Source organism: Marmota marmota, unplaced genomic scaffold (assembly GCF_001458135.2).
Source record: "Marmota marmota marmota unplaced genomic scaffold, marMar, whole genome shotgun sequence".
Taxonomy (NCBI): Eukaryota; Metazoa; Chordata; class Mammalia; order Rodentia; family Sciuridae; genus Marmota; species Marmota marmota.
The window spans coordinates 33,779,273-33,793,576 of record NW_025999990.1 but is presented as its reverse complement, the minus strand read 5'-3'; the positions used below and the strand labels follow the sequence as shown (position 1 = coordinate 33,793,576).

The following is a 14,304-nucleotide window of genomic DNA, read 5'->3' as shown; positions in this document are numbered from 1 at the left end:
TGTAAATCAATGGATGTGTAACTGATGTGATTCTGCAATCTGTGTATGGGGTGAAGGTGGGAGTTCATAACCCACTTGAATCAAAGTGTGGAATATGATATGTCAAGAAATTTGTAATGTTTTGAACAACCCACAATAAAAAATTTTAAAAAAAAAGACTCAGATATCAAAGGGCCATAAAAAAATAAATAAATAAATAAATAATGGTATTGTGTCCAACTACAACTAAAACGAAAAAATATTTTTAAAAAAATCTATAAGAGATAGTCATCATACACTTATTAAAATGGCTAAAATCAACTGTTTTTGGATGGCTATAACAAAGTATCATCAACTTCGTAGCCTATAAACAGTGCCCAGCAAAGACCCTATTTCTAGCTTATACATGGCACCTTTCTGCTGTATCCTCATGTGGCAGAAGAGGCCTGCAAGATCCCAGAGGCCTCTTTTATAAGGGAGTTAATCTCATTCACAAGGGTTTCTAAGACCTCACAAAATCCCCATCTCTCAGTATCATCACTTTGGGGGATAGGATTTCAGTGTATAAATTCTATGGGCATGCATATATTCAGACCACAGCAATCAAAAAGTCTGACAACACCAAGTATTGGAAGAATATAGAGAAAGTAGAACCTTTATATATTGCTGGTGGAAATATAAAATGACAGTTTGGTAAGTCTTTTTTTTTTTTTTAAGTTAAACATACAGTAGTTACCCTATGACCCAGCAATCTTATTCCTAGGTATTAATTCACCCTAGATAAATAAAAACATGTCTATACAAAGGCTTTTGTGCAAAATGTTCCTAACCACAAAATAATCTGGGAGCAGTCCAAATAGCCATCAACTGATGAGCAGATAAATAAAATGTGGTATATCCATATAATGGAATACTATTGAATAAAAGGACTGAAGTACTGATACATGCTACAACATGGATGAATCTCAAAAACATTATATTATTCAGAAACCAGGTACAAAATACTATTCTATGATGACATCATATCCTATAATGTCATTTATGAGAGATTTCTAGAAAAGGCAAAACAAGAGATAAAGCAGATCAGGGATTGCATAGGGCCGGGGATATAAGGGAGGCATAAAGGAACTTTTTGTAATGATGGAAATGTTTAAAATTGGATCATAATGATGATGACAAATACTAAAAAACTAAGTTGTAAACTTAGGGTGAGTTTTATTGTCTGTAAACTATACCCGAATAAAACTGAAAAAAAAGGTAGAGGAGATGAACAATATAAGAGAGATAATAAATCATTACATGAGAAAATGTGCACAGCTTTACCAACAAGTTAAAATCCATAATGTTATTGGAAAATAGCAAAAAATGGAAATGACAAAATATGTTGATAGAGTTGTAAAAAATAGAGGCATTTGGCCTCATACATTGCTCATGATGTTGAAAATTTCTTTCATTCTCTTTGGAGCATTACAGCTATTTATGATAAATACTATGTAACAGTGTCCTAGTGTTTTTATGTCCCCAGTGCCTAGCTCACTTTTTTACACTGTCTTGGCTCTTGAATACTAATAATAACTGGCTAGAAGATTCTATGTCTCATCTAGCATATATTGTGCCATCAAATCCAGCATATCAGGTGCAAGAGCACCATAAAAGAACTCTCAAAAAGATCTGAAAGTCACAAAGAATGTTTTGTCTCTAGTCATTTGTTGTTGTGTCCTTGTCCCTACCATAGTGATCCATATTTTAAAGGGGGCAAAATAAATTGTCCATAAAAACCCTACATAGAATAAAGCAAAATTCATAATAAATCACCCAAAAAAGAAGTGAACAGCTTCTCTAGAATCCTGTAAACATATGTATTTGAAGAAACAAGCAATGGTACATGCATCTAAATTATCTGGGAACACTAGAAATAAAAAGCAATGAAAGAATAGGGCCTAAATAAACTTTGACTAGGTAATTCTTTCAGTGATTTTTATATAGGTCACCCAGAAAAATAAGTTGTATAAGAATGTTCAAGAAAGTATTAACTATAGTCGAAAATTGCAGATGGCCGAAATGTCTAGTAATAGAATGGTAAATAAGTATATCTAAATAATAATATACTATAGAAATGTTTGTAAAATGAAAATGGGAAGATTGGACCATAAAATATATAGATAGAGTGTGATACAGAGATTATATCAAATGGACATTATAAATGCTATAATTCACAAAGAACTATCTGAAAGAAGGCTAATCTTTTATAGAATTAACAGCAAAGCAGATATTAATAGATACTGTGCACAAAGGAAGGGAGTGGGTTCTTTGTTTAAACAAATTTGAAAAGCCTTGTTTTTTTTTCTTCACTTCAGGAATTCTGGGGTTTTTAGGATATTGGTGTATGTGTCAGTCTACCTGGGGGACAGAACTAGTAATACTACCATATAATGCATAGTCCTTGGACTAAAATGGAGCACCTCTTAGGCAATATTAATTTTTACTGAATGTCCATTAATGTTTCCATTACAGAAAAAAATCACTTTAGATTGTTACAAATAAAAATGTATACTTTTAAAAATAAACTTGACCTTTAATAAAATGAACTGGGAATGCTTCTTAAACTTTTTTTTAACAATTATGAATATCCAGATTGACAGGGAATTTGTAATTACTTGGTATGGATGTGAGTTGGAATACTCAATGCAGTAGTACTTGCTGTATGTCAAATGATCATATCTAACATTTAAAATGTGTGTACGCACACTCACCCTGTATGTTCTGGTTGTTTTCTCTGTTAAAAGAAACTTTGATCTTGCCTTTCTAGGAAGTTGATTATGAACAAATGAAGAATCTTGACTTCAGTATCATTGTCACCAATAAAGCAGCTTTTCACAAGTCCATTAGGAATAAATATAAGCCCACATCCATCCCCATCAAAGTAAAGGTGAAAAACGTGAAAGAAGGCATTCATTTTAGAAGCAGCACAATTTCTTTCCGTGCTAGTGAAGGAATGGATAAGTCAAGCCAAGGCTTATCGATTGGAAAATTTCAAGTTTTTGATGAAGACACTGGACAACCAGCTCAAGTAAAGTAAGATATAGTTGTGAGCTTAAATCCAAATTTTAAGTTACTTTAAGTGCCTATTTTCAGATATCTTAATGAAATCTAAGTACTTCATTCCTTTACACCCCAGAGTTGTAACTCTCCAAAGGGCTATAAATTAAATTTCCCAAAGTTGATATGAGGAGAAATTTTCACCAGAATCCCCTTCCTTTGCCCACCTGTGTGTGAGGATGAGGCTAGAATGCTCACCACAGAAGAAGCTCTGGCTATAGATGCCTAAAAAGCAATAAAGGAAAAGCTCAGAAAAAAAAAAAAAAAATGCTTTCTAAACTCTTATTTCTGAAGAGTCTTGAGAGGTGAGAAAGTAGCAGATAAAATTTACCACAAAATTTATTCTACACAAATTTAGTTCAAAAAATTTTCCTTCTTATGTTTTAACGAGGAAAATCGAGTTTTATTTATACATAAATCTTAATAATTAATCTTGCCCTGAATTATGCTGTTTTGCTTCAGAGATTGGCAGACTTTTTATGTTTGTCTTGATGATGATGACTTTTGCTCAGAATACATTTACTGAGCCATAGTGCCATGCCTGTACTAAAAGGGACCTGGCTGTGTCTACTCTATAGTGACATCTGGGATTTGCATACTTTAAATTTTTCAAAGTAAATTTACTTCTTAGCTCTGAGAGCCATGCCATAGAAAAGAAAACTCTCTATGGGGCTATTATTTATAAAATTACAGGGATTCATGTTGGATTTAAAGAATTCCCACCTGCTGCCTAGGACACACAGCTTTTGCAACTTCCTAAGTGCCAGAGCTGCTTGGTAGCTTGTCTGCTTCTGCCTATGACCCTGTGTGCTAGTGCTTCATACAACGTTGTATTTAGTAGCATGGCCAACTGTAGCCAAACTGGAAATAATGGAGAAAGTTCTTCAATGATCTCTTTCCTTTGAACACATCTCCTATGGAATTCAGCCAAGTGATTATTTTTTTAAATAATGTTAAGAAATAGCATCCACTGTTTTTTACATACAGGGTCTTGGTGACCATCTTTGCCTACCCTCCCCACAGGAGCCAGTCTGCCTCTGCTGACTTGGGTGGTCTAGTTTTAATTTCCCCCGCTCTGCATTGAACAAGGCAGTCCCTAACTGAATCTACAGAAATGAGGATTCTCTGTGACATTCTTTGTGAAAATTCTCACTGCCATCTACTGAGAAGTGTATTGTTCTAACTCTCTGCCAATAGTTTGTGGCTGTCTATTGAAAATTGTTTCCCACCAATCTTTTTTAAATTTGGGCTGCTATTTTTAATAAAGGCTATAAATATATCAAAAAAACTATTGCTCTCCCTGGAAGAATGATGAGCCGTGCTTCTTTAACCTGCAATTACAGAACTTTAGAATGAGAAAAAATCTTAAAAGTTCAGTTCAAACCTATTATTTTACAGGAGGAATGGGAGGCACAGCTAAGTTAAATTATCTTCCAGTGTTCACCTAAATAATTAGTAATTGCTATTTTGAGATCTTTTTGCTTCTTCTTTTTTGCACTACTGAGGGTTGATCCTAGAGCCTGGTGCATGCTGGGCGAGCACTTCACCACTGAGCTGCATCCTCATCCCCAGCCCTTATTTTGAAATCCTAATGAGGACAGCAAAAGAATCACTAACTTTATCATACTATTCTGATAATTATTCATCTGTAGCAGTTGTTTATGGATATTTGATACAGCATGTGAGCTGCCTTCCTACCTGAATGGCATCTCATTTTCACAATAAGGACATTTCCAAAGTTAGATCACAGAAGGCATTTCAGCGTGAAGTGTGATACTTATTACTAAGATTCTGCTTTTAAGTATGAATGAGGGAAACTGTGGATGGCAAGTAGACCCCAGCTTTAACGTTTCTCACAGGAAATTCAGAGGTACTTGTGAAAATCCAAATGAACTATCATCTACTAATAGAAATACTAAGAGGCATAAAAGCGTAGTTCAAATGTATGATTGGATTTTTTTAAATATAATACATAAAAATTTTTAAACACAGTACATAAATATTGCCATAAATTAACCACCCATTCTTGTGTGCCTAAACAACCACTTAATAGAAAATAAATCATCAATTTGATTGGTTGAGCCAAGATACTCATGTTTAGTTTATATTTGTATTTTTATATGTTAAACTAAGTGGTATTCATTATGCACATTTCTGAAAATATAGTAGGAACATTTTCCCTGCCTCCCCATAGCTGGCTCTTTTCACAGTCATTCTCTTTGCTTTGAGCAAGGAAACCCAGAAATCATTTTGTCAGCATTGTTTCCACTTTTAACCATTCCTACCTGAAAATTATTAACAACGTCCCAATGAACAGTGTAATGTAAGTCTACTTTTGTCCATCTGTCTTTTTCTGTTACTAAGTTATTCCCCAAAGGCTTAACCCAAATTTAGGAGAGATTAGATCAACAGCTACAGGACAGGCTACAGAGTAAGTGACAACCTCATGGATTAGTAGACGTTTAAGCAGGTTTCAAGAAATTAAAGACATCCAAACAAATTTCTGTAACAAGAACATATGTGAGATGAAAATTAATTTTTAAAGAGTTGTAGAGATTCCCAATTTGTCCAGAATTTTAAAAATAATTTGATGTTTGTTTTATAACAGATATGCCAAATTGGAAGATAAAGACAACTGGGTTTCTGTGGATCCTGTCACATCAGAAATTAAACTTGTAAAAATTCCTGATTTTGAATCTAGATATGTCCAAAATGGTACATACACTGTAAAGATTATGGCTATATCAGACGGTAAGTTATTAAATAGACATTTTTCTTGATTATGTGAATTTAGATTTTATCTTCCAGCATCAGAAACTTTTATTTTGAATATATATAAAAATCTAATCTCTCTAAAGGATGAAGATTCATATTCTTACTTATTCAGTGACTAAAGATAGTACTTGGCCTTGAATATGAGACATACCTGGGATAGGAAGTGGTTGGTACACTCTTTATACCAAGGTGGCAAGAGAATTCAAACTGTGGTCAACAATATGATCAGAATAGAAATAATTTTTCCTTCTCTTATTGTTCAGATTATCCTAGAAAAACCATCACTGGCACCGTCCTTATCACAGTTGAAGACATCAATGACAACTGCCCCACATTGGTGGACCCAGTGCAAAACATCTGTGAGAATGTGCCGTACGTGAACGTTACTGCAGAGGACCTTGATGGATACCTGAACAGTGAGCCATTCAGCTTCTCTATCATTGATGAACCACCTGGAATGGCAGAAAAATGGAAAATAATACGACAAGAAAGTAAGCAGAATTGTTGGACTATCTTAAAATCAAAATATTAAGCATGGTAGATATTTAAAATCCTTATAGGTTGTATTTATTCTCACAATATATATTTCCAATAAAAATTTTTTAGGGCATTTGTAAAATGGGGTTCTGAACCTACAGACATAGTATCTTTTATATGCCTATGGAAAGATGAAAATTTATATAAAATGGCTAGAGTTAGTGGGGTGTTCTCTGAATAGCTCTTGAAGTCTCAAAAGCTCTTCTCTGATAAGCTTTTCTAGACACAACAATCATAGTAAGTGCCTTCTATAACTCTTGAAGTATGCTAATGATAATTCCATCTAAAATAACATATATTGAAGTGGGGAATTACATTTTTTGAGCACTTACTCTGTGCCAGGTACATTACCATATTTAACCCTTAATCCATAACATTATTCCGTGATTAGAGGTGAGAAAACCTTAGCTTAACTAGAGTTCAGTAACTTATTCATAGTTAAAATGCTAGTGTGTGGTGGAGATCACATGACAAAGAGTCTGTCTTATGTTCCTCTGCCCCACACCAATGGACACACCCATGGGTCCACATCTTAGACACAGCCCTCGAGTTAATGTGAGCTTTGAAATTCTTTAGGGTGGTCTTACATGCCAAAAACTCTATCCAGAAAACTATTTTGTTTTAAACAATCAGTGTTCATTTCAGAAAAGTTTCAAGTACAATCTGCAAGTTTTTCTTAATCTATAGGTTTGTTATGGTATTTTAAGTCTAGCAGTGTTTATAATCATTTTGAGAGGTTTTGATTAATTTTTTGACCAGTTTACAAGTCATTTTAAGAGGTTTTGATTATTTTTTTGACCAGTTTACAAGTCAACATTTCAAACTTTTTATATAAACTAAGTATATTTGATTTCCTTTTTTATACATTTCAGTGATCCAAATTAACAAGTAAATCCTCCCTGTGATTTTGTACCCTAAGTTCCAGTAAATTGAATTTATAAATATATTGCACCTAGAATTCTCTTCAGTAATTTCATACCAAACGAGTGACATTTCAGCCTAAAACCACAAGTCTAAGTCAGTAATGCCAATTACACATTCTAGAGTTATAATCTGTCATCCTAATAGGGTTAATTTTTTATAACATAAATACATAAGACAATATAAATAAATTCCTGACAATACAAAAATATTAAAACAGTGTCCTTAACTTGCTTCAACTTTCCTCTGTTTAATTCCAAAAGTTCTATCGATGAGCTCACCTGAAGCAGCCATGCCCTTGGTTAGCTCAGGTTGCCTTTCCACTGAGGATGAGTCACCTTTGTGGCTAGTTGAGGTTCTCTGTGACAACTTCCCAGCCAGTGAGGGCCTTGCAGTGGCAGGCGTCTGGGGGCTTCTTCTGGTAGTTTCATCACAGACATCAAAACTTGAATTAAGTAACCAGTTCTGTACCCTAAGAGGCCTGCGACACCCCTACACTGAATGCCTGACTGCAGCTTGTCTTTCCTTGACCAAGATATGTAAATGAGTTTTCCATTGAACTTGGAATCCCAAGACTCCTTTATATTATCTGAGAACCACATGGACTTTAGTATATGCTGGGCAAAGTCTTCAGCACGTTCTGCTGTTAACAGCCTTAGAAATTTGGTTTTACAATTGTCAGCATATTACAGGTGGGGAAACAAAGGCACAGTGAGTTTTCCTGACTTTCTTGAGGCCACAGCTAGGTTAAGACTTGGAGCTCGGATTCAACCCAGGCAGTCTGGCTCTGCCTGGGTGCTGTGCTGCCTCTCCAAATCTGTAAGTGGCTTTTCTGTCTAAAAATAAACATATTTAAGCTTGATGAGTCCTTGAATGTTTTTTTTTTTAATAGTCATAGGAACCTAAGACTCTCAAGGAAGTGTGTTAACAGTGTTGTAACAGGAAGTCACTGAGATTATTCATTATATAATGATGCAGTTTAGAGAGAGAATTCTTTAACTCAGGCTTTCTTCTCCCTGATCAAATAATAAGGTGATTGACCTATCATGATACATAGCTTCTTTCTATTTTCATTTTTACTTATCTGGGAAAATTTTTAAATATGGAAAATTCTAGAGGATTTTAAATGATATAGTCTTATACTTACTACTTAGAATTAAAAGAAATTAATGATTGATTCAGCCATAGAGAATAATGAAATCACGTCATTTTCAGAAAAATGTATAGCAAAATAAGCCATGCTCGGAAGGTCAAGGGTCTCATATGTGGAAGCTAGAAATGAGAGGGGGAAAAAAAAGTGGAGGAGCAGGATCTCATGAATATCAAAGGGAGATCCATAGAGGAAAGGGACCAGGGAGTCAGGGGTAGGGTGCTGGGACATGAATTGGCCAAATTATATTGTTATATTGTGTACAAGTGCAAATATGTAACAACAATTCCCATTGGTATGTACAACTATAATGCACCAGTAAAAAATGTGAAAAAAAGAAAATAAGTAGAGAAGAAAAATATATTAATGAGCCAGATATAGTGGTATATCCTATAATCCCTGCTAATTGGGAGACTGAGGTAGGAGGATAGTGAGTTTGAGGCCAGCCTCAGCAACATAGAAAGACACCACCCCAAAGAAAATATTAACACTTTTTTGTGTTTGAGTCAGAACTTTCATTTGTCGATGATAACTAAATAGAATGGAAATCCCATCCTCCCCTCCCACATAGCCCATCAGGACCCATCATGAATTTAGTTGTATTTTTCCAGGCCCTGTCTCCCTGAGCCCATATTTCTTAGACCAATGACTACATCCTTTCCTCATTTCCCCAGAGTTTTTGTGATGATTTTAAAAGTATATTTCTAACCATACAGATCAAATTCCATAAAACTTGGAGCTTAAAATATTTCTTACTTCAAAAACAAAGATAAAACCAAAACACTTGATTTGTATCTTTGTGTTCTCTATCATACCTTATAAGTAAATTATTCTAGTAAACATTTACATATGTCAGAAAAGTTTTATGCTATTGTAATTAATCATGGCTTTAATTCGTGTGAAAACTGGTCATTATTTTTATTTGTGTGAAAAAAAAATTTTTAAATCATCACCAAGGCATATACTTAAAAAATAAGAGGTATTCCACAACACTTCCAGTGTTATAGTCTTCTAAAAACACAACCTGAATCCAGTCGTGAGGAAACAACCAGACAAATTCAAACTGGAACATTCTCTGAAATAAGTGGCCTATTAAATATTTCAAGGTCTTGAAAAGCCAAAGAGAGAGTGGGAAAATTCCAAATAAGCAGGGACTACAGTAATAACTAAATTCAATGTGTTAGCCTTGATTGGACCCAGGATCAAAAGAGAGAGAAAAATGGACAGAGATCTGTAGGATATTATAAAAGGATATTTTTATAACAACTGAAAAGTTTGCAAATGAGTTATATATATTACTTAGTATTATTGTATCAGTAATAATTTTTTAAGAGCACTAATATTCCTTGGCCTTAAAAAGTTTGTGCTGAAGAATGTCATGCTATATATAACTTACCTTGAAATAGTTCTGATAGAATTTTTTGCAAAAAGTATGGATGTATATATAGAGAGAAAGTATTGATGCAAAATGTAAACAGTTAGTGAAGGGTATATGTATTGGTCAGCTTTTCGTCACTGTAACCAAAATATCTGATGAGAACAACTTAGAGGAGAAAGGTTTATTTTGGCTCACAGTTTTAGAGGTCTCCAAATCCAATGCTCTGGGCCTGAGATGAGGGAGAACATCATGGCAGAAGGATATAGTGAAGGGAAGTGCTCAGCTCATGGTAGCTGGAAAGCAGAGAAAAAGATTGAGGACCCAAGGACAAAATAAAATCCCCAAGAACCTGTCCCCAATGACCTACTTCCTCCAGCCACACCCTACCTGCCTGTAGTTACTACCCAGTTAGTCCATTTGGATTATTAATCCATCAAATGGATTAATAAACTGATTAGGTTTCAGCTCTCATAATCTTATCATTTTTGCTTCTGACCATCCCTGCTTTGTCTCATGCACGAACTTTCAGAGAATACTTCATATTCAAGCCATAACAGTATTATCAATATTGATCGGAATATTCTTGCAATTTTTCTGAAGGTTTAAAATGTTCAAAATTTCAAATACACAGTATTTAGAGCAAAAAGGAAGGAATCATAAAACATTGTTGAATATCGTTAAAGTTGGGAATGGGTACCATGAGAGTTACGCTTTTCTATTATTGTCTATATTTGGAAAATTGCCATTAAGTTTTTTCCTAAGAAATAGTAAAATAGAGTCAGTCAGTGAAAATGTTGAACTCCTTCCTTGTTCATCACTGTATTCCTCATATTTGATACACCACATACATTTATTAAAATTAATCATCACAAAAATAAAGTGTCCAAATCTTTGCTATTAAACTGTTTTGGAGGTCTGTAAACAGATTTTAAGGAGCTCACAGAATGAATTCCATGAGAAGTTAAGGAAAAATAAGGTTTATAAGTGGAGCTAAATAAAGAACATTCTTTCGGTGATTTAATTTCTCCCTTTCCTTGGTAATCACCTGCTTCTATTTCTCCCTATTCTTACCCTTGAAGGTACCAGTGTGCTGCTGCAACAAAGCGAACAGAAGCTGGGGAGTAGTGAGATTCAGTTCCTGATTTCAGACAGTCAAGGCTTGAGTTGTCCTGAGAAGCAGATCCTTAAGCTCACCGTTTGTGAATGTCTGCATGGCAGCGGCTGCATGGAAGCCCAGCATGACTCCTACGTGGGCCTGGGACCCGCAGCAGTGGCGCTCATGATTTTGGCCCTTCTACTCTTGCTACGTAAGCCTTAAAAGCCATTCCCTAGCTCTGTTAGTAATTTGAGTGCCTAATAGTGGTTTGTTACTGTAGTAGTCATTGATGTCTCTACAGGTGTTCTTCAACCACCCTAGAACACTTCTCAGGGTAAATAGGGAAATGACCCACTGGTGATTGATAAATTCACCAAAACTTATTGCAGGACTCTCTTCAGACTTAACTTGCCAGAGCTCTGCCTCCCGTGATCCCCTCTGCTTAGCTTGCTTCTTCACCAGTACCAATGGTAGCCAGACCTGCAAGCACTTAATTACATCCCAACAATGATAGGCTGTTCTCAACCACGCCTGCCCGCTCTGTCTACCCTCCAAAGCCCTTGAGTTTCCTTTCATGAAAGAATAAAGGACTGCCAACTAAGGTCATGGAGTCCCACTCCATTTGACCTCTGAACTCAGGCAAACCACCAGTTCCAAGGCTATCTCAGAAGGAGAGGAGGAGCCTGAGAAAGCCATTAGTAGATGTCCAGTTGAATGCACAGCTCAACAGTTTACAGTGTACCTTTATTCCATTATCTCCATGTTGTGGGTAATTACAAATACAGACACATAAGGATAAGTGACTTGTCTCAGTTTACCAAGTGTGTGGGTAGGTCCTGGAGCTGGGACTGCATGCTGTATGTAGGGATTCCTTGCACTGCCTCTCATCTCAGATTCTCTGGAGCCTAATGTGGCACTTGACACATGACAGATACTCAATATTTATCGAATGTCCTAAAACTATTGAATCACTGCTGGTTGATTTTCATCTCTATATTAAACTTAGTAGCTATAGTCTATAGTTACCATGCTGTCAGTTATTTTATATGAGAAGGAATCTAAGAAGTATTCAGTTCATCATACTGCCAAATGGGAATGACAGTAAAATCAAATGAAACCCATTGACCAATTAACCCACACTGCTTGCAGATGTGGTTAATTCTATACTGCATTGACCAGAGAGCCAATCCCAGCTGGTCTTTGTTTCCTCACAGATGCAGAATAAAGCATAAGAGGACTGGGGATATAGCTCAGTTGGTAGAGTGCTTGCCTCACAAAGCCCTGGGTTCAATCCCTAGCACCACACCAAAAAAAAAACTATCATATTGAATGCTAGATAAAATGTATTTGTATACATATATATGCACATTTTAATGTAGAATCGTTTTAGAAAACAGTACTTAGGGTAATTTGGAGGTTAATTGAGACCTCAGACAATCATGTCTGTGTAAAAAAACATTGTTAAGTATTATAGCAGTTTTAGTGTTTTAATATTTTTCTACTAAAATTTTTTCACTCCTAAGCTCTTTTTTAATACATACTATTTTGAACAGTAAATTTACTAAAAAAAAAAAATTGGACAATGGTTTAAATTTTTTTCATCTTTAAATTGGTTTTGCAACTTTGGGTACTGTCTCATCCAGTCTCAATATTTCCCCCAGTAACCACTGCAAGTCTCTTTGTAATGAACAGGCTTGGAGTATGTGACCCTCTCCTTCTGCCTCAACCTTTAATGTTACTTACCCAAAACAAGATTGGGGAGATTGAATCAGGGTGAAGGAAAGAAAAATAGGGCTATGAATAAGTGAAGACTAAACTTTTAGAAGTGAGACGCAAATTCCAAAATTGTACCATTTAAGCTTAGAAATCACATCTGCAATTTAAGATCTCTACTCTATTTTGCTTCTGCACAGTTGTGCCACTTCTGCTGCTGATGTGCCATTGTGGAGAGGGCGCCAAAGGCTTTACACCCATACCTGGGACTATTGAGATGCTGCACCCTTGGAATAATGAAGGGGCGCCACCTGAAGACAAGGTCAGTTCATCAGATACTGATACTCCTTGTCATCTTTTCTGATTTTAAAGGGGCCTTGGGTGATGGGGAATGTTTCTAACATTTTTGGTCATGAGAGTAATGTGGTTGGGATGTTGTAAAATATATGTTTGGTGTTCATCCCCATTCCCTGGCATACAACTCCTAAAAACCTTGGCATTTCCTAAGTGATAGCGTCTAGACATATGGAAGCGGCAGTGAAGTCTGGGTCGTACTGGGAACTGCCCTCAACCTGTGAAATCTGACACTATCTCCAGGTAGATTGTGTCAGAATTATATTGACTTAGAGGCCACCCAGCTGGTGCCTGCTGCAGAATTGATTGCTTGTTTGCTAGTAGGGAGAAATCTCCATATCTTTTGAGGTCACAGAAGTTTGTGTTGGCCATTGTGGTGAGAGAGTACAAGAGTGGTTTGGTTTTCACTAAAGATTTCACACACTTGGCTTTGTTAAACAAAGTGTTCAAAGGACAACATACTTGGGGTTGGTTGCCAGGGCAGAGTTGAGGTGGTTTTAGTGCACTGTGATGTATCCTATGCTAATAATAATGTAGACCGTACATCAGGCAGTGACCCAGAGAATGTGGAGCAGGGGTCCCAATATTAAATGGTTAGTCTTTCTCAACCAAGAACTGCTCTGCTTCCATCCCCCTCCATACAGCTGACACAGAGATAAACCTCCAACCCCAGTGACAGTTGTAAAATGCTGTGAAGTCCCCTTTCCTAATTATTTAGCAGCCATCTCTTTGATCTCTCTATTGCATCTTCACCCTGGGTCTCTATGCATCTGCCATGAGCTCCATTTCCAACAGGATATGATTCAGCATCAATGTCAGTGTTTAGTGAATTCAAATAAAGACATATTTGTGGGCAGGTCAGGACCAACATGATAATCCCACAGCATGTAGCCCCTGGTGCCTTCTTTTTTTTTTTTTTTTTAATTTTTATTGTTGGTTGTTCAAAACATTACATAGTTCTTGACATATCATATTTCACATTTTGATTCAAGTGGATTATGAACTCCCATTATTACCCCGTATACAGATTGCAGAATCCCATCGGTTACACATCCACTGATTTACATATTGCCATACTAGTGTCTGTTATATTCTGCTGCCTTTCCTATCCTCTACTATCCCCCCTTCCCTCCCCTCCCCTCCCCTCTTCTCTCTCTACCCCATCTACTGTAATTCATTTCTCCCCCCTTTTTTTCCCTTTCCCCTCACTTCCTCTTATATGTAATTTTGTATAACCCTGAGGGTCTCCTTCCATTTCCATGCAATTTCCCTTCTCTCTCCCTTTCCCTCCCACCTCTCGTC

General features: G+C 36.1%; 1 protein-coding gene across 1 annotated transcript in view; it reads left to right on the top strand.

Moving 5' to 3' along the window:
• The window catches only part of Dsg2 (desmoglein 2), a 55,381-nt gene that overhangs the window by 32,499 nt on the left and 8,578 nt on the right, over window positions 1-14,304 (top strand). The window contains exons 9-13 of the mRNA XM_015482456.2: window positions 2,789-3,054; window positions 5,687-5,829; window positions 6,117-6,344; window positions 10,919-11,146; window positions 12,849-12,970. Of these exons, the coding sequence (XP_015337942.1) occupies window positions 2,789-3,054; window positions 5,687-5,829; window positions 6,117-6,344; window positions 10,919-11,146; window positions 12,849-12,970 (987 nt within the window). The remainder of the gene's footprint in view (window positions 1-2,788; window positions 3,055-5,686; window positions 5,830-6,116; window positions 6,345-10,918; window positions 11,147-12,848; window positions 12,971-14,304) is intronic.